Here is a 21,158-nt window from a genome sequence, read left to right as displayed (position 1 = left end):
CCTGCTTACATACTTGTGTTTTGTGATTAACAATATCGCAGACCCACCCTGGTCTTCAAAGCACCCCAGAGGGTGTGCAAGACAATCCACAAGTATGTAGGAAGAAAATATCTTTGTACCACTCATAAAACAAAAAAATACTGTAAATAGTGTTTATTTCACCTTTGTCTCATGCTTTTAAAATTTTTTCTGCATGTTTTAGAATGTAATGTATTAGCACATTAGCACATGTACGTAATTTATAAGTAAATAAATACACATAGATTGGGGGTACATGCTCAAAAAAATTTTACTGATACGTATGTGCAATCAAGAAAGTTTGGAGACCACCACCCTAGACAGCTTTAAATACTTAAACAGTTACATAATGTAAGATGAGGAAACCTTAGCAAATTTAAAATGGTAAATTCTTATATCCAACATAAAATATAAACCCTTACTAGAAAGTCCTGCAGACATCGAAAATATTTTAAGTAAGAACTAAGAGTAAAACTATTCAGAATATCAAAACTTCAATTAATGAAATTTGGACTACATATAAATCAAAAGCAGAATTGTTCAGATGATAAATTCTTCCCAGAGAAATCAAAGGCAGACAAAATAACTAGCTCCCTGACAGCACAAAAGAAAATGCCCCTGTCCAGATCCTGCACTTCCCGACAGGGAAACATAGCACAGCTTTATACAACCCAGATACATCAACCTCAGCTCTGCTTTTCTGGTGCCTAGTGTATGACTCTTCCACTTAATAATGTGAATTCCACCTTTCTGTATTAAAAGAAATACAGAATCTGTTTCTCAGTTTATATAGGAAGTAATTTAGAGTTTTTTTAATTCCCTTGGCATCAAGTAGGAGAAAAACAATACATTCAATAATTCAATCTCACAGCAATTTCTTACTTCCTGTCATGTCACACGTACAAGCAGTCATCATCTCAAAGCTATTTAAGAACACTGTACTATGCAACACCCTTACGTTTAATTAAACTTCAACTTTAAATTGTGATTTTTAAGATTAGTATAAACAAAAAATTGAGCCATGTATTTTGTTGGTAACCTACATGTATAAACTATCTTTCCATCTCAAAAATGTATTCAGATGTAGTACTGTTTTAATCACTTAGAGCAAAGTAATTATGCCAGACTTGTTAAGAACAGCATCCTTTCAAAGTTCTCTATTTAAAGAGTATTTCACCATTTACAACACATAAACGTTGATTTCAAATTTTTCAGAAAACTATCTCTACTCAAAATGTTCCATCCAAGGCTAACTAGAACACAGACTCTAGGCAGGTGTAACAGAATCAGTTTTGTAGGATCGGTGTCTGTAAACTCAGAAAACCTAGAACCACTTTTCAGACAAATAATTCATCTCTCAGTGCAAACAAAGTTCTCTCAAAGTCACTAGATAATTTATCCCCCCAGAGAATACTCATTAGTGTTGTGAAATTGATGTTGTTTATGAAGAGACAATTGCATTACTGGCAAATTAGATTTCAATTCTCCTGCATAAATGTACTATACAGTTTGCCCATTTCCTTTCATATATTATACATTGCATAAAAGACATATATATCTTAACTAGTGGGTTGTGTCACTTCGTTTCTAATCACCTGAAATTACTTTAAAGATTTGTTTGATAAAGATGAAGAAATTCAGTCCTAGTGGAATACTGGCAGTTTCAGACCAGAGCATAGACTAATATGAGCCAAAAGATCTATGAGGCTTATGTCATTAGACATACTACCTTCCATTATGAATATAACCTCAATCGCTTTGATGGGAGCTATTACAGTCCATAATATCTCCAGTTTAACTACAGTAGGCTTTTTGGCAAAAGGAAAAGAGAGGACTTATTGTGACTTGACACAACATCTAAGAATGGATCTGCAGCATGTCAAAGACACAGCAAAAGCAAAATGGGTCCTTGACAAGCTCGTCTCCTTTTCAGTCATCCAGAACGCTAACTCAGGACTGAAGATTTTTTTTTTCCATATCCTTTGCTTTTACATATAATTAAACTTGGTTGTTTCCTAAATTACCAAATTCTATGTGATGACACAGCTCTGATAATTTGTTCAATAGGGGGAAGAAAAACTTCCACAGAACAAAGTGTTGTGCAACAGTGGACTGCATCCATTTCAGTACCTTCTTAAAAACAAATGCAAGAAAGCATAGTTCAATCTTATCTTCAACATATTTCAAGAGGAGAGCGTCAAGAATCATTTTTTCCTTTTTATGAAAATGCTGTTAAAGCACAAACTATTCAAAGATTAATTATGAGCATCACCATAAGAAACTACTTTAAACTTCATAACCAACATCAAAATTGTAGATATGATCTCAGAAAGGTCAACGCAATTCATGCTCCACATTCACCCAGCATGCAACTTCTATGGAAAATTTAGAGGAACAGAATGGCAAATTTAATTATTTCTTTTGTGATGGACTCTTTTCGTGTAAACCTGCTCAATTTCCATGTTTTATATTATAAAAGTATTTTTAAAAGAAAAATCTAACTTTTTAAATTTATTTTGAACAGAAGCAGTATTTTATGCTATTTAGTAAGATCTTACGTTCGGCCACTGAACAGATGTAATTCTATCTATTAGAATTCATAAATATTCAAGCTCTCAAAGTTAAACTACGGATTCCATTTTATTAACTACATTTTTAATGAATTACGTTATTAGTGACTTAAGAATCGTAATAGGCCCATCCTTGCCAAGTATGAAAGGGAAGAATTTAAATTACCGTGTATTTAATTATCCACAAATGACTTTCGGTCTGTAGCATGATGAACAATCAAAATAGATGGTGTCACAACATACTACTAAACTAAGTGTTTAACTGTGAAAAGAGGAATGCTCACTTTTTTCCTCCTCTCCTCTAGCAAGACCAACAGACAGGAGATGGAAAGTAAAGAATTTATGATTTATGTTAATACTAACACATAAAATGGCATTCCTCCCGATGAGTTTAAGTTTTTAGTACATGTACCAGCATTCAAGCAACTTGCCATCATGATTGTAGTAACAGTGCCAAGCACTAGTGCACCAGAAAATGCTTAATACTCCCCCCACCCCCGCCCCGGCAAGTTCTTACTATCTTGCACTCAGCTTCTGTTGTTTTGTCAGACAGATTTGTATCTCGGGGGAGTGGGGATGAAAGTCACAATATACTAGTTCATACCACATAAAAACCTAAGGCAGGGAGAAAACTGGGAGGGAAGAGGGAACAGGACAGCACTTAAGCGTAGAAACCATAACTATTTTATAGCATATAACAACATAGCAATATTTAAGTCCGCATAACATGAACTGATGAATGACTGCTGCATAAAACTGAAAAGACAAGAAAGAAATGGCTTATACAGTTTTGCTTCTAACTTAAGGCACAGATACTCTTTTTTTCAGTCTCAAAGAGTTGAGGGGAAGAAGCCTTTTGTATGAACACAGAAAGGGGATGCGTAGTGGAACTGAGGAACACCACATTTGCTAAAGGAAAATGCCCTCAAATGCTAGCATCTGCTCAGTAATTTTGCTTTGTCAGGGAACCATGTCAGATTATTTATGTACCCAAAGAACAAAGTTCACAGTCATGTAGCAGATGAATTATCGTAAGGAAAGAACTAAGACTGGAAAAAGCTGCAGACCAGACCCAGGAGAAAGGGCTGCTGTGTGGAACAATCTGTTACACCCATCCCTAAGCAGACAGAGCAGAGCAGCAACCTCCAAAACTTGTTCATCAAAACATTGCTACGAAGACCCAAAAAAAGTCAAATATTTTAACTTCAGTCATTGCCTACTGCCTTTTGAATATATCCAGGCTTTTCTGTAAAAGCTGAAAATACACGCTGCAATGGACTAAATCTTGCAGTCTTTACAAGTCTGAAACAATAGCTGAAAACATGACATTTTTTCTCTGTCCTTACTAGTGAACAACTAACTTTTCAGGGTGAGAAACACAGGGTTGACAAAAGGAAAAACAGGATACTATCCATCCTCTTTCTCCACCCCTCCCCCCCCTTTTTTAATATTTCAAGTATGTCAGGTTACATACAGTAGCACAATAGAAAACTGTAAATTCTTGTAGTACTCTCTCCACCACTCACTCACAAATCTCCTTTTACTTCTATCATAACAGTCCCCCCCTCACTGACACATTCCTTCTTGTTTTATCCAATGCCTGTCCCACCTCTATTCTACTTCACTAATCTGTTCATTATCAAATGCAAAAAGTACAGGGAGGAAAATTTTGGTCCAGCAAATAATTAAGTAAAAAAAGGACTGAAAAAAGAAACTAATTATATAAAAATCGTACAAATTGGCAAACACAGCAACAGCCACTTTCAATCCTCAGGAACCAAAGGACATCAGCTTCCCTTCTTTTCTCCAGTTTGGCAACAATATTCTTGCACTTACACAAATAAAAATGGCTTTCTACCCTATGTGACTAAAAGATGAGCACGACCTCTTCCATAATGCAAGAGGAAGGCCTGAAGGTTGGCTGCTGTATTACCCCTCTTAAATAACACTACTGGAACTTACTATGAGTGATGGTCAGAAAAGCCAGAAAACAATGGAGGACTGACTGGAATAGGGCAGAAAATTCTGAATAGTTAATACTTCATAGCAGTCAATCTTTCAGTCTATAGCAGGAAACTATTTCATGCACTACTGTGACTTTACACTGCTGTGCAATGTTCATAGAAGAGAATACGAATTTACTCCAGTGATTTAACAGCATTTTATTCTGTAGTTGGTAAAAATTTAACTGCTTGATTTATAATACGCTTAAGTTACAACAAAACCTGGTACCTTAAAGTCCTTTAAAAAAAAATTCAGCTAAAAGTGTGTAGCTGATGTAGTCAAACAGAACTCCTTCCAGAACTTTACTGTCCTCTTTCACTGCTCTGAACATAAACCTTTTTAAATGCATGGATGATACTTTTCATTTACTTATTCTTATGAACTAATGGTGGAAAAATATGCTGAATTGTATGGTGCATTAATGCCCAGCCAAACTTCTCTTCTGTAACCCACCACACCATTGATTGGAATAAGCACCAAGACAGTGAGCCTTTTCCCAGTATAGTGTTCCAGGCTCTTCTGAAATACACAGTGTAGAGAAACTTGTGCTAGCCCTTAAGCACCAAAACCATTATTAGTGCATCAGCATGCCCGACAATTTATTCTGGGAAGTTCTAGTCTAATATAGCTCTTATGACACATGTACCCCTGCTGAATCACAGGTAACAGTATTTTCATACTTCGTATCAGTGTTCAGAGCATATGCACTACATATGTTAACAGGGAGGAATAATAAAAACTCTAGATAATCTACCCAAGCTCCAGCCTAATAAATTTAAGGTCAATCTACACAGACTTGTACGGAAGTGCCTAGAAGACAAACTCTCATTTCTAATCTAGAAGTCCATATGAACCACAATATTTTGCAGCAAGAAATGTCTCCATCCTTTTCCCCCATTTAAAACTGAAATAAGTGTATCTAAAAAATAAAAGATGTGAAGAAAAATTTCTAATCAAATATGTCTGTAAGCTAGCATTAAGGAAAAAATAATATGCATTCGTTTATAAATCAGAGTATCTTTAATTAAATTCTTATTGTGGTCTCGAAACCTTTTTAGGCTAACTTGTAGCAAAAATTACAGGTTTATTTTAACATGCACGTCTACTACTTCCTTAAAATTATAAGATATTGTACAAATGCTGAAGAATCAACTATTGATCTGGGTTAATGTGCAATCACCACTGCTGACACAAAGGAGACAACAGAAACATGGCTAGGGAAACAGTGAACTTTAATTTGAATATATATAGACCTCTTGAAGCACAAGTGAAATATACCACTCACAGATGAATGGCTTATGAGGTAGGGAATTGTATCAGCCTAATTATGTCAGAGCTATAGTATGTCTGTGTGCATGCATGAAAAAGAAAAATTTGGAAAATTAGAGTATATCTTCCTTTACATGAGATCCTTTTTTACATAGTTGCACAGTTTTCTTGTCCCTTAGAGGTAAACAGAAAAGACAGAAAGCAAACTACTGAAATTGGTGACAGAAACATGAAAGAAACAATTAGTTTCTCCCCTAAATGATAACAATAATATTTTAATTGAAATGTTATCAGCCTCATTTACTCCAGAGTGCCATACCTGTTGAAGTTAATGTCTGGATAACTAGAATATTCAGACTTCATCTTTGCATTGCGACGTGGAAAAGTACAGAAGAAAGCATTGGCCAGAAAACTAGCAATCTGTTCCTGTGACATTGTGATGGAGTGATTCATCTTTTGTTTCAGTAGAGGTATTGGCTACCAACAAAAGAAGTGAGGGGGAGGGAGGGGCAGGAGAGAAGGGAGGGAAGGAGAGAGAAAAATAATTAGCTTACCCTTTTTAAAAGAAAAAACAGGAGCACAGAATTACATTTGTTAAATTAGAGCAAGAGTAATTTAGGCCATTGGTGAACCCTTTAATCAGCAGCACCATTAAAGTCAAGCACAGTTTATTCAAGACAATTTGGAAAAAGCTTGCTTGACAAACTGCAGATTTCTAATCAATACTAAAAAGAAAGACCAAGAAAACACAACTTATCAAACAAAACCATGGGGAATGAAGCAGAGAAAAAAATAGATAGGATTTTGCAAATCCTGGGCAATAGCAAAAACTGAAGTAGAATCCCACTTTCAATAGCTATATAGTTAAGCACCCTTAAGGAAAGCTTTCAGCTACAATAACCATGCTTTATATTTTACAAAGAAAAGTGGAAGTCACACCACAGATCATCATCCTATGACTTGCTTTGAATTTTTTTCCATCCTACTTGACAAAATAACACCGATAATATTTCAAGGAAGTGCATGATTGTCCATTCTTTTATAATCAGAATGAACAAAAAGCTCAGCTTCACTTTGGTCTTTTAGTTTGGAGTCAGGCATTCTTTAATACAAAAGGAAACAAAGAGGTGGGAGGGGACCAAAAAAAACCCTGAACTGTCATAGATCTTCCATTTTATCAGGGTTTAGCCTCCTGATTTGGATTTGTCTCTCACCACTTTCCTGGCTTTTTTTAAAATTATGGGATAATATTGGGGGGGGTGAATCATTCTGACTGCTAAGGAGTCCAGTAACAATTACTATAAACCCACTTGACAGGACAAAGACAACACTATTTTTACCTCTTTTTCCAATATTCTCAGCCATCATCATTAGCCTAGCTCCAGAAGAGCTGCGCAGCTACATTTTAATGCTTTTAGTTGTGAATACAGAAATTGCTTCTAATTTAGACTGCACAATACAAAGCCCTGTTTACTCCACAAAACAAACAAGTTTTCCTTTAATTCTTGTGACTACTACATTCACATTCACTGAATCTTATTCTGTCTTCTGGCTATTTAATTAACAAGCTATATTATGATGTCTGAAGTCACACAGCAAGAGGGGGGGAAAATACCCAAAAAGCTTTAAGTTCTACAACCCTACAAAATCGGGATATTTTGGACAGTACATTATACTGGAACAAATTTAGCTTTATGTCTAACAAAAAAAATTAGTCTGACAAACTTCTTCACAATGTACACTGCCTAACAGTACACCATCTTTATAAAAGGCATTACTACATTAACTTGCAAGCCTTGTGCTTGAGTTCGTGTTCAGAAACCTCACAGCATTTTCCAAAACTTCCCCCCTCAAATGACTAGTAAAAAAACTTAAGAAATACTGTTTGAAATTATGTATCTACTGTAGGACCCCTGCAGCATAACAAAGTAGGGAGAGATTCCCTGCTCCTGTCCAACAAAATCAATTTAGAAAGTTGTAACAAAGGAGATTACAAATTAGAGTTGCTACCCTGATAATGTGTTACCTGTCATACATCCCCACTTATTTGATCAGTCCTATTCACTTTTATCAGCTTTACTACTTACAGAACTGATTCCCATAACAACAATAAAGAATTAATTAAGGTTTGTATGTGCACAAGTATTGTGATGCTGAAACTAGAAGAAAACATGCTCCCAAGTAAATGAAGGCTCTACTAATACCACTTCTAGTATTAAAAAATGTCTAAAATAAAGAATTAGATGTTTTAAGGTTATTCAAATGTTTCAGTTTATAAATGCGATTTTCAAACTGAAAGGTTTAACAGTAATTTCATTTAGGAAAAGCAAGAAGCAACTCCAGCATGCAGAAAGGAAAGCATTACTGAAGTTCAGGCTAAAAATACAACAGTGAGATATACACATATATATATATATATATGTTTTATATTCTATTATATCATTATAGATGTGTCTTGTCCATTCTGCTCCCTATGCCACAGCTACATTCAACACAAAAACTATAGCTTTTACTAAGTACCTAACATGATCCTGATGTTTTGACCTTAGCTGTTAGTTCCAGTTTGCAGAACTGGAACGTGGTCTGCCACAGAGCGCTTAGCTACCTGTGTTTACTTACCTGGGTGCAGATACTAGGGAGACAGAGTGCCAACTTGACCATATCAGGAAGAATGGACTGGAACAAGTGTTGAGCCTCTGCATCTTCAAGAACCTGTTAAAAAGAGGGGAAAACAGAATAAAATAAAAAAAAAAGAGGCTTTTTACCTCAGAAAAAATGATTCCACAAAAAGTTTGTGAAAACAGGACCCATCCAAAAGAAATGAGAGCAAACAATAGGTCCTATTAGCTTCATGCAAATCTGTAGCATTTTTCATGGTAGTACGTTACTGCGTTTTACCTTGCAATAATCCACTAAGTTAAACACACTAATTGAGTTAACTCTCAAATGTTGCAGTTGAGGAAACATGTCACCAAATGCTCTACAAAAGAACCTCGAATAAAGCTATCATTTGACTCTTTCCAAACCAATGAACCAAATTCTCAATGGATAACAATCACTACCTAATCATAACAGTACTGGAACAATTTACTTAACTTGTATACTCAGGTCATAGTCCAAGAAGTACCTGTGACATTCTCCTGTTAAGGACATGCGAAACACACTGCTGGGTCAGATCAGTGGTCTCCAGCAGCAGCAACAGGAAATGCTACATTAGAAGAGCATCCAAGCCTGTCAACTTTCTGCTGTCCATTCCCACAGTGTTGCCCCAAGGACTATAGCTGTTGGGTTACAGACATTAAAGGGTACAGCCTGCCTGGTTCCACATGCTGAAGTTGCAAGCTTTTCAGTCTCTTCCTGTAAGACAGCTGATCCTACAACTATTTCAGCTGCCCCTCTCCACCAGCTCTAACGTTCTTCCTGAGAAGGAGAGACCAGAATTTACAACACTCAAAAAAATGGGTACACCAGTGTTTCAAAAGGCTTCTCAAAGCTTTTACACTCAAGACCAAGTCACATCAAATCCTTATTGTCCTGTTCTCCATTCCCTTCTTGACACTGTTTGACTCACTGTTGATATGTTTGTCTGCCAAAGCATATCAAGCCAATGTATTAAAAGCGAGATCTTGGACTTTCTCTGAAGTTGCAACTACCAGTTCTAAGCTCAGCATCATGTACCCAGGGTTTAGATGAACCCACCCACATCCTCATTCATGTATCATACACCTATTTTTAAAAAGCGTAAAAGTTTCTTTACAGTGGGCAATGCTCTCCTAAAAAAAGCTAGGATAGGCACATGAATGGGAGGTTGTAAAAAGAAAACCAACATAAAGCAGTGCAGTTGCAATACACAAATAATCACAAAAACATGCCATATCCTCAGAAGTCTCACATTCTGCCATATCGACAGGTTGAAGTAAGATCAAGGAGAAAAAAGCACGGTCTTCATCTTCCTGTGCAGTGGTGCAGTTTTTCCCCTGATCTAGGGATCCAGGCACCAGTTGTTACTGGCTGCTAGATTTGCATGCTGCAGTTGAGGCAAAAAGCAGAGAGGAGAACACACAGCTTGCACTACCGCTGGGGAATGAAAGATGAAGGGGTCCCAGTTCAGCCTTCTGCCTCCATCCCTCCCTGACATCCACGGAATCTGTATTTGAGACAACTACCTTCTACCAGTTTCTAAATTAAAATAATTAAAATCATGAAACTGTGGCTTTAAAACTATAAATATTATTTTTCGAAGTAAAACTGTTAGAAAATAATTGGATTTACCACCCGTTTCACACAAAACCAATAGCAGACAGAATGCATGAAACAGCATCAAGGTATTATCAACTTTAGTCTCTGCAACACTTGAAACTAATTGTGAAATCACAGAAAGTGATATTTTAGTCATATAATCAAAGCTTTGTAATTCACACTTCAATGGAAAGTTTAACACAGACTTCAGAATGTTTAAAAAAAAATACTGGCAATTTTCTTGAGCGAAATACAGTGCCTCTGTTTCAAAGCATATGTTCCCCATGAATGCCAAGCTGAAAATATTTAAAGGCTAACAACTTCTGTTCTTCCAAGATTATTAAAATAACTACAGAAGTCTCTCTGCTCTATTCCCTCCTACATTCCAAGTGATATAAAGGGGTAAGGGTACTCAGGAATTCAAAATGCAACACACAAACAAATGTTCAAAAGACAAACAACTTACAGTAAGGGAGGGGGGGAAATAAAACAATGCCAATATCTAGACAGTTACTTTCCATGCATTATGTATGCTGCTCATGGAGACATACAAACAAGGTTTTAATTTAAAGTTTTAAATTGAAATGAACACTTACAAAGAAGAGTAAGCCTAGGAAATGTGAAAATCATTTGACATAACAGAGGAGGAAGACAAGTAATATACAACTTATTACAGAAAGTCAACTTTTTTTTTAAGGTTAAGAAATGAACAAGATGCCTTTTTCTCTCTCCTGTTGCTGGCTGCATAGGCACTTAGATATTTAAACAGTGTAAGTCAGAAATCTAAAATTATGACCTAATTTTTAACATCATCTGCTCTACAAGGAAATTTTGCTCTGTTCTTAGGCACAATGTTTTTAAGTGTCACAAAGTAACAAAATGAGCATTTAAAGGCTGGAATTTCAGATCTCAATACAGAAAATGAATATGTAAGTTAAATCTATTCAAAAGATGACACTTAACCTCAGATGTCTACCAGGCTGTCAAATTCTGATATTCTCTCCCCTTCGGGTAACACTTCCTCTCTTTTAAAGTTGACACATAAATAGTGGCTGCCATGCTTTGCTGACTGCCACAGACTATACTGTATCACTTATCTGGTGACATATTGTGGCACCGGAGTTTGTCACAGCTGTCAAGACTTCAACCTCTTCTTTATGCTTCTTTGAAAACAATGTAATAATACTATGAGACATCATCTTCCCAAAACAGAAGCAGGGACAGCAATTGCACAGCTCAGCTCTGATGCAGAATGCATAACTACAAAGTTCACTTCTTAAACTAGGAAGTTCTACTTTTCCTCACCTTCCTTGTGTTGTACCAGACCATGCTTTCCTCTCTGCATTATTTCTATGCATGACTTTCACTCGACCTCCACTAATGAAAACTTCAAAACATGTAGCTGTTAACACCCAGAAGCATTCTCATCAGACTTCAGATTATTCTTACACATAAATGACAAATAAGGTGGGTTTTTTTGTGAAAAGTGTTGGGTGCCATGGAAACCTTACTACATTTTCACAAGGTAAGTCACTGAAAGGACCCCATAACATTAAAAAGATTATCATTGTGACTTCAGAGACCTTACCAAGAAACTCCTAACTCTGGATTGTTTTCTAATCAAACCACCAAGCAGCCTAAGCATCCCTGTTTTGAATACTCCTTTAAGCAAAGGTCTCCTAAATATTTCAGGGAAGCACATCAATAGTTTTCAAGATCAAATATACTTTGTTTCTTCCTGGAAATGTTATAACTTCACAAAGTAGGTGCTGTAATGCGTAATCTAAGAACTCTGTTGTTTAACTGCAGGTGCTAGGTTTTTTTTAAAAAAAAACACAAAACACACCAAAAGAAACCAACAAAGCAGCCAAACACACAGCTCTCCTTAATAAACTTCCTCCCTAAAAATTCCTTCTTGGTGAACCACTCAGTCCTGTGCTTCCCAACTATATCTCGAGGCTATAACCCATTACTGAACAGTGGCAGTAAGCCAGAAAAAGGTATCTTTCCTTACTTTAACTTCCTAAAAAAAACTAAGTAACTTGAGCCATGGCAACATCCACTTAATCATAACTTACCCTTTCTGTCCATGTACTCCTCCTGTACAGGTAACATTCCTAAGAGGTTTCTATGAAAAAGAACACCTGCAAAACCCTGGGTGCTTGGCCCTCATCCTCTTTTGACCACTAAACCAGCATGCTACCACAGTTGCGGCTTAGTAGACCAGCCACTATAACTGTATAGTCTCAGCTATGTCCAGTGCAACACAGAGCCTGGTTTTATCTGTGACAGTCTTTTCAGACTTTGAAAGCAGCAAAAAAGAACACTCAACCATGAAAAGTAAAAGGATTCCAGGACTTGGAGTGCTGACACCACAGCTACATCTGACAGACATCCCATGATGCAAATGCCAACCTGGGAGAACCTAGCAACAGCACAAAGCATACCTGGTCACAGAATTGAATGAAGATTTATTTAGAAGGAAACACTCTTCAGGAAGCAGTGACTTGTACTGATGTAAAATCCATCATACTTAGAGACACATTACATATTCTAATTATTCATTGCTGCTGAAAGAGCGATGTGTCATTCTATCTCCCCAAACACACACACACACACGTTTCACCAATTCCCATGTTGATCTGACGATCTCCTGAGATCCTTCAGCTTGCTAACGCTACAGGAAAATAACTTGGGGGGGATGGTCTTCCTCTGCATTAGTGAGTCCTAACAACTAACAATAATTAGGAACCAGCCTACCAAAAACTCATGCATTATTAGATGTTGTGCATGGTGGGTGGTAGGTGAAACAGAACCAGTTGCATTCCTTGTCAACGGGCTACAAAGGCAGATACCAGCTGCAACTCTTCTCACTGAAAAAGCAGCAATATTCTAGTTAATAGGAACCAGTTACAAACAAGCACCTCACTTTGAAGTTAATCTCCTAGTAGAGGAACATCTGTACTGATTCAGTAATGTGCTTTTAACCGCGTACAATTTTTTTCAAGGCTACAACTATGCAAAGATTAAGAGAAAGGACTGGATTTCCACTGTTAAAAAAACAATTCATTTTAAAACTTAAGAACTCCTTAAGAACTCCTTGAGAGCAGCCCTGCGGAGAAGCACTTGGGGGTCCTGGTGGATGAGAAGCTGGACATGAGCCAGCAGTGTGCGCTTGCAGCCTGGAAGGCCAACTATGTCCTGGGCTACATTAAAAAAGGGGTGGCCAGCAGGGAGAGGGAGGTGATTCTCCCCCTCTACTCTGCTCTTGTGAGACCCCATCTGGAGTATTGGGTCCAGGCCTGGGGCCCCCAGCACAAGAAAGATGTGAAGCTCTTGGAATGAGTCCAGAGGAGGGCCACAAAGATGATCAGAGGCCTGGAGCACCTCTGCTATGAAGAAACGTTGAGGGAATTGGGCTTCTTTATCTTGGAGAAGAGAAGGCTCCGGGGAGACCTCACTGCAGCCTTCCAGTACTTGAAGGGAGCCTATAAACAGGAGGGGGAGCAACTATTTACAGGGGTTGATAGTGACCGGACAAGGGGTAATGGTTTTAAACCAAGAGAGGGGAGATTTAGGTTGGATGTTAGTTGGAAATTTTTCACTGTGAGGGTGGTGAGACACTGGAACAGGCTGCCCAGAGAAGTTGTGGATGCCCCATCCCTGAAGGCATTCAAGGCCAGGCTGGATGGGGCCCTGGGCAGCCTGCTCTGACCCCTGCCCACAGCAGGGGGGTTGAAACTAGATGATCTTTAAGGTTCTTTTCAACCCAGGCCACTTCACGATTCTTTGAATTCTAAAATATGAAATGGTTATCAACAATTTTAGATAAAGGAAAACACATTAAGTCTCATAGCAACTTTGTTTTTAAACAATTGATCAGTTCCTCCTTTCCGTATTATACATTTGTAGCTTCCTTCAGGATTTAAAACAAAAACATATTGTTGACTTTATTCACGGTCCTCCAATCATGCAAAAAATTATTTAGGAATGAAATAAAAGCAGAGGTTATACCCTGAGGGAAAAGCATATGGCATCAGAATCGCAAAGCATAACTTGCCTTTTGCCAAAGAAATCACTTTGTGATTTCATCAGTATTTGCACTGGAGTGACTGATTAAATGAACATGACTTAGGGCTCCAACTCATAAGACGCAAACGGTTCAGCGAGCCATAGCAGAGGTAAGAGCTCTTGGCCAAACTTGTATTGCAATTTTGCAAAATGAACATTTATGCTGCAGCAGAGAGGCCTGACTAAATGCCGCCGTAAGTAATGGCCTCTTGTCACTATAAACCAGTCCTCCAAAATGTAATGAACGAGTGTGCCTGACAGTCCTAATAAGAAGGATCTGAGGTAGCACAGGGTGATAGTGATGGTAGACAGCTTAAATCTAAATCTGACAGCTCATCAAACCAAACAAACTGCACACACAGAACACAAATCTGGACAGCTCTATCCATCACATGGGAAGGCAGAGCCATCATGCCAACAGGCAACCTGCACGCCAAGACAGCAATGGCTTAATGCTTTCAATTTGTTTGGTTTTATTTCCCTATATTAACTTTTGTGGCAGGACAAGGAACAACTGAACCACATTCTTAACGATAAAGGGGAAAACCAGGGTGCTTCCTTCAGACTTAGTGTCTTTTATCTCCTAATTCTAATGGATTTTGGCCTTCTGACTCTCTCCTTCACAGCTGCTGTAATGCCTCATGCACTTTGAGGCAAACTGAAACAAATACTTTGTTTCAGTTTGTGTTAGCAAGTGCTCTGTACCATAAGTTACTATACCGAACTGTCTTTCCAGTAATAGCTTTCCTAATCACTTTAATGTAAGATATCATGTGGCTAGAGGTGGTAATTAATAGCCTCCTAACTAACGAGACAAACTGCATAACTTCTATGTATTCCATTCAAGTAAATTCATTCTCTTAATTTCAGGAATAATTTTTTTCTTTTTCTTTCTTCACTATCTTCAGTTTGTCTCAAATGAAAAAACACCTCTATATATTTTTACAGGGCATTAAGAACGACATGATGAATACTTCCAAGCTGAAAAACTTGTTTGCATATAGAGGCGCTACAAATAAGGGCATATATAGCCTACCTAGATAAGATCATTATTAAACCTCCTTCAAGTCCACAATTCAAAGAAAATAACAAAGATAGATATGTGAACAAAGCAATACTATTCACATTCTTATGAAGAGAAAGATTTTCTCAGTGCTGCATGCAAGGAATACGCAATTGGAACATATTATGAGCCTAAGACAACTTGGAATGGTCTCCAGAAGGAAAATTCTATCAACTTTTGTAATTTTGCAATTTTGGCGAGGATAACAGGGAAAGCAAAAAACTGAAAAAAGTTAAAAATATATTTGGGGAACAAAGACAATAGGAACTTGTGTTTGAAGGCTTGATTTCGTTTTAAGGCTGTTAACAGTCTTGTTCTATCCATAAACATTTAAAATGTTGCTTTTTCATTCACTGCATAGACATGACCTCCATTGCAAAGGCTCCCATTTCACTGTCAAACGACATGTAAGAGTTCAGTTGTGCTCTTGCACTAGTCTACAAGATACTGGTTCTTGTGCACTTTTGAATAACGTTAACAATTTCAATTTCCCCCCCCCCCTTTTTTTTTTGAAGTGTATTCCACAGAATAACCTCCCAGGCATCCTGAAGCATCTCCCTCCCTATTCCCATTCAGCTAAGACCTTCCTTTGAAATGATGCTTATACAAAAACTTGAGCACACTTCAGCAATCACAACATGTGGGTGCTCCTTTATTGCACTAAGCAACGTTGCCCTCATTTTCTCTTCCTTCCAGAGCAGCCTGTACTTATTTACTTGTTCTCCTCTGTCTCATACAGAAGTCACATGCTTTCTGTATGCTGTCTGTGTAACACAAACAGGGTGAAGTCTAGATCTGTGACAAGAACTCCTTGGTACCAATAAAACAGACAAGCCACTGTCTACAACACTTATGCCTTTTACCTGAAAGTAAATCAACCTCAGACTGCCAACCTGTACTTCCTTTCTTTCCCTAATCTTTGTCATATGTGCTTTTAAACATTACAGAATCCTAAAAGCAAACTTTCTCAACCTGTTGTTTGGAACAGCTGGAAAAAAAAAAAAACCAAACCAAAAAACTGCTCCCAAAACCTATACAAGTTATTATCAGGTTACTTTAAAAATGACTATATTAACTTCATACACCCCCTAAAAAAACAAAAACAAGCTCCACTTTAAGTCATACTCTCTAAAAAACCTTTTCTTCTGGACAGGGAGTAGATAATTCTACTTCAACACACTGCCACAACTATCAGAGTATCTGACGCCTCGACAGAGACACTAGGCTGCAGCCTGCTAACCTGTATGCCTATGTAAAACAGACTCTTTGTCATAATTCAAAATATTATACACAAGACTGAAACCTAGAAGCAAAGCACAAGGGGTGAGATTTTAGTTCCTATTAAGTTAATGAACTTCCAGAACTGCAAGGAGAGAATAAACTCTCATCTGCCTCCTTTAGTTCCCTTACAAAACTAATTTAGTAGGAAACACACTTAGCTGTCAGATCCATCCCATTTTGTGAGCACTTGTCTGATTAGAAACCAGGCGAAAGACAAAATAATCTTTGGAGGGAAGAGGGGAAAAAAACATAACACTGGAGTATTCAGAGAAGAATCTTATTTGAGAAGAAAAATGCTTCTGACATTTATCAAAATCAGACACTGACACTTCAAAAGGAAAAAGGAAGACAGCTTACAAGGCAGAGGTTAATTCATTTTTGTTTAATTTTTTTTTCCCCTGAAAGCTCATTCAAGTCTTCTGCCAATCCAACCCTGGAATGATCTCTCAGGTTTATCATCCCTATCAACAGCAGCTCTGTTCTCAAAGCTTTTCAACATATAAACAAAATCTGAGGGGAAAAATGTATATTTACATTTAAATATATATACACATATATATAAAAAGCCCAGTTTATTACTTCCAAGTTACTAGAAATCTAACCTCAATCGTTTTCATTACCAATGAGCGAAACCTCAATCCTGATTCTCTACAAGCCACCACTAGACTCTGCCTGCATGCTCTTGCAGAACAATTCTATCATGAGTAGAAGCCTCACAACCATTTCCAAAGCAGTGTCAAGAGTCATGGGAAGAAAAAATCAAATACTGCTTTCTAAATACTTTTGAGTTACTCTCGGAAAGTACAAAGTAGTGGAAAGGTTTATGATCTTTTTTTCTACAGCAGGGTTGTAACATGGGGGGGGTGTGGAAGAAAAGTATTTTTTATCTGGCTGACACAGCCTAAGGGTGAAAACTATCCACTTCCAGATTGATTCAGAACTTTTACATCTCTAAACACAGTACTTGGGGAAAAAAAAGGTTAATACTGATATGATTTTAAAAACATCTGCTAAGAACCATAGCATGGAAGCATTCAAAAGCCATCAGATATTTACGTTTTTCAACCACTTTTGAAACCAGTAACCTTGGCACTAAAAGCTTTGTGAGACAACATAGCTATTGCCCTTATGAAAGCTCTATTTTCTTTAACATTACCAAAAAAGTCAAGCACAAGCAGAAGGGGGGAAAAAAAGGTATCAACTAAAAATAACACAACAGTATTGGAGATTTCACCAGATCTATAGACTATTTTTTGCTTGATTGTCAGTATTATAGACTCAAAGTAACCAATATCTTGAGAAAAATATACAGTAATTAAGATTATATTGGCCAAATAAGACCCTCAGACCATCTCTAGGGTATACACTCTGCCACTTTTGCAAACCTGCTCTTTAAAGAATGCATGGCAACTAATAAAACTCCACAATGAAGCAATATAAACAAATCCAGTTTTTCAAATGAAAAAGCAGGAGAAAAACTGTTAATATAGTTACAGTACACTTAATTTATGCCTTTGTAGTCATCCTAACAATGGCAATGCCTCTTTACCACATCCTGCTTCCATGTACACTTTTTCAGAGAGTGTTTCTCATGAAAGCTTTGACCATCAACAGTTTGGTTTTTTTTAATTCTAACTGCTTCAGACATTAAAAGAAAACAAACAAACAAACTACCACCCACAAGCCAACAAAAAACCCCCATCACTGAAGTCACAAAGCAGCTAAGGAAAGCCAGCACAACAAAAAAGAGGTTCTCTTAGTCATTTGTGATAGATCAGCATGGATAAATGACAATTTACACATAATCCAATGGAAGCAAAGAAATCTGTTCATCAGCCCCCTGCCCACAAAACAACACACACATACACACAAAAAAACTACCAGAAGATAACTTTTAAAACCAGAACATTTATATTTACTAGATTTTTTCTTTTTCTTTTTTTTCCTTTTTGAGAACAGGAATGTTTTCAATACAGTGAAGAAATATGGAAAAGATCCTCAGGATGTATCTTCACATTGTCTCAAAGTATTAAGTATCCACAAACGCTCAAAATACAATGTAACTAAAACTCTGCACCTGGTATGTGTAGATATACCTTCTCTGGTAACTCAGTGTCAATAGTCTGATGCAATAGTCATTGTGTTGTGCTTACAAAACACCATTTAAAAGATGCTCAACTGTTTTGCTGAGAAAGTACAGAAAACTAAGAATAAGCCTGTAATTCAGTACTCAATGTTATTTCAGCCCTGCAATGCTTAGCTTCTGATGTTTTGAATGTGTACAAAATGCATATTTCCCCCACCCCAGAAAAGCTCACATTTTGTTCTGTATGGGTACAAATTCCTTTCTACTACCATGAAAAGAAAACCCTTCATGCCACATTCAAAAGACCTTTTCAGTTTAGATTTTAAAAAGGTAATCTGATGTACTGAAAATTATTTGAAAACATCTGGACTAAAATTAAATCCAGCAAGGAGCAATGGATAGACTATTTTCAGCCTTAGGACATTTTGTTTCTTGCTTAAAAGCCTACATTTGTAGACCTGACATCTCTGTACAATGCTCACTTCTGTTCGTACTGTCCAGACAATTATAAAAATGATTTATCAAAAACCCAGTCACCAGAACAATTTGGTATTTTAAAATTCCTTCCATTTCAGTATCGCTGATTATGGCAATCATTTCTTCAAGCAGGTCATTCAAACGACAAAACTTAAAAGGAAAGACTAACATGGTTCATAAGACCTGCTAGGAGACAAGAGTGGTGTAAAGCCTTATTAGAACATAAAAATCTCCCAAGATACGCACATACTTAACAGTAGCAGGGAGTTCTTAAAAAGTCTGGTCTTTTTCAAATGAGTGAGAATCCAGAGCGCAACCACAATCCAACCAGACTATACCACAGTCCCATCATCTTCAGATGTTCTATTTATAGGGTTTTTCAGATGCAAAATTGAAATAATTGTAAAAAATAAAAAAAGTATGATTTCCCAAATTGTCCAGGTAATTTCCAAAATATCTTAACGTCATTAAATTAAGGTTATTAAGCGTGAGACCACACATACTTAAAGGCTATGTGGTTCTGTGGCTGTTTGAAATTTTGCAATTGAAGTGAGTATTTCATTGACAAGACACCTCTTAATTTCATTCCAATCAGCTCACTGATCTCAAAACACAACCAATTCTTCTTAGAGAGGAAGCAGACACGCTGCCAATATTTGCAGATCTGATTTTTCTTGTCAGTTCTCATTTAATATGCTCCATCTTAACTCAATTACTTGCACGTGACACATTTTCTGAAAGTTCATGACAGATGTACTCATATACTACGTAGCAACATACAAATGAGAAACTATGGTTTGGCAAAAGTGCACTAAGCACATTCTGTAGACATTATCCCACGTTCTACTAGGTTTAAGCCACAATTCAGCAATTCAATAACACACATTTGTTACATTTTTCATTGAAATATAATTTTAATTATTCCAAAGTGCAAAGCATTAACTAACAGAAACAAGACTTATTGTAATATGCTCCACCACTCCTCACTTTTAAGAATATTCTCCTACATTCTGGAACCTGCACAGAGCACCTGCAGTAGAAAAAAAGTGGTATCTTAAAGTGTATGCACATATGCATATTAATATTGCTAGGCCAAAATTTAAATAGTAAGGGTACAAACAAAAAATAATTTCTAGCACAATAATTCACTTCAATTTTTCAAGAAAAAGAAACAGACGTTTTGCTCTTCAAAAAGTCTGATAATACCAACGTATGGTATTTATGCAAAAGAGAAAAAAGTTGCATTTATAAATGAATTTACATATTTACTATGCACACTATATTTTAATAAGTTTATGTATTTGCAAATTACATTTAAAAGAAAATTTGAAAAAGGTACTAAGTGAAGTTCTAGAAATTCACAGGTAGACACTTGCATGTAAAAACAGACAATAGTGAAGCCTCACGTCCCAGGATTTAGCATCCAGAAGTAAGATTGCCATGCAAGTTTTAATGGAAAGATTCAGGGAGAAATAGGACTCCTTTTCGAATCCTATTTCAAAACTAAGTACAGCTGTAATTGTAAGACTAACATTTTTAATAGCCCATATTCTACATCATGTAAAAGCATGACTAGAGTGAAAAAATACAACAATGCATTCGTTCAACTTGACAACTGACCTTGTTTTCTTGATACATAGCTTTTCATCAGGTTTAACAATAAGCTGAGATTTTTGTCATTAAAAAAACCTGCTAACAGCCAGCTTCGATGCTAAAACCAGTGAACTCATGCTTGACTGGAAAAGGAAAAAAAGAAACATCAAGTGGTCTGGTACATTGTTCCTTTTCCTTCACATTGAAGGTTTTCTTTGCAATTAAGTATCCACAGGAGAAGAGACTGGCCTTTTTTAGGAGCATTATCATATTTCATATTTCTTTCAACCCCATAGAAAAATCTAAATGTAAAAGTTATACAGCTTCTTTCATAATAGAAAAGGATTTCCTGACTGCTGAATTTATATGGGAATCAACAGCAAATATGCAGATCCTGGTCATTAAATAGATTGACTGGTTTCAAAGAGTTTTCCAAAAGACAAAAAGACCACCAGACATCCATAAATGTCACTGCAGACACATACTT

General features: G+C 36.8%; 1 protein-coding gene across 1 annotated transcript in view; it reads right to left on the bottom strand.

The window, feature by feature from the left end:
- Nucleotides 1–21,158, bottom strand: part of PARG (poly (ADP-ribose) glycohydrolase) — a 66,604-nt gene that overhangs the window by 30,285 nt on the left and 15,161 nt on the right. Inside the window, exons 8-9 of the mRNA XM_010072479.1 lie at nucleotides 8,481–8,573; nucleotides 6,181–6,338 (exon numbers count right to left, since the gene is read on the bottom strand). Of these exons, the coding sequence (XP_010070781.1) occupies nucleotides 6,181–6,338; nucleotides 8,481–8,573 (251 nt within the window). The remainder of the gene's footprint in view (nucleotides 1–6,180; nucleotides 6,339–8,480; nucleotides 8,574–21,158) is intronic.

This window comes from Pterocles gutturalis, unplaced genomic scaffold, assembly GCF_000699245.1.
Source record: "Pterocles gutturalis isolate BGI_N339 unplaced genomic scaffold, ASM69924v1 scaffold11597, whole genome shotgun sequence".
NCBI classification, from domain to species: Eukaryota; Metazoa; Chordata; class Aves; order Pterocliformes; family Pteroclidae; genus Pterocles; species Pterocles gutturalis.
This window is presented reverse-complemented; position numbering and strand designations above follow the sequence as displayed.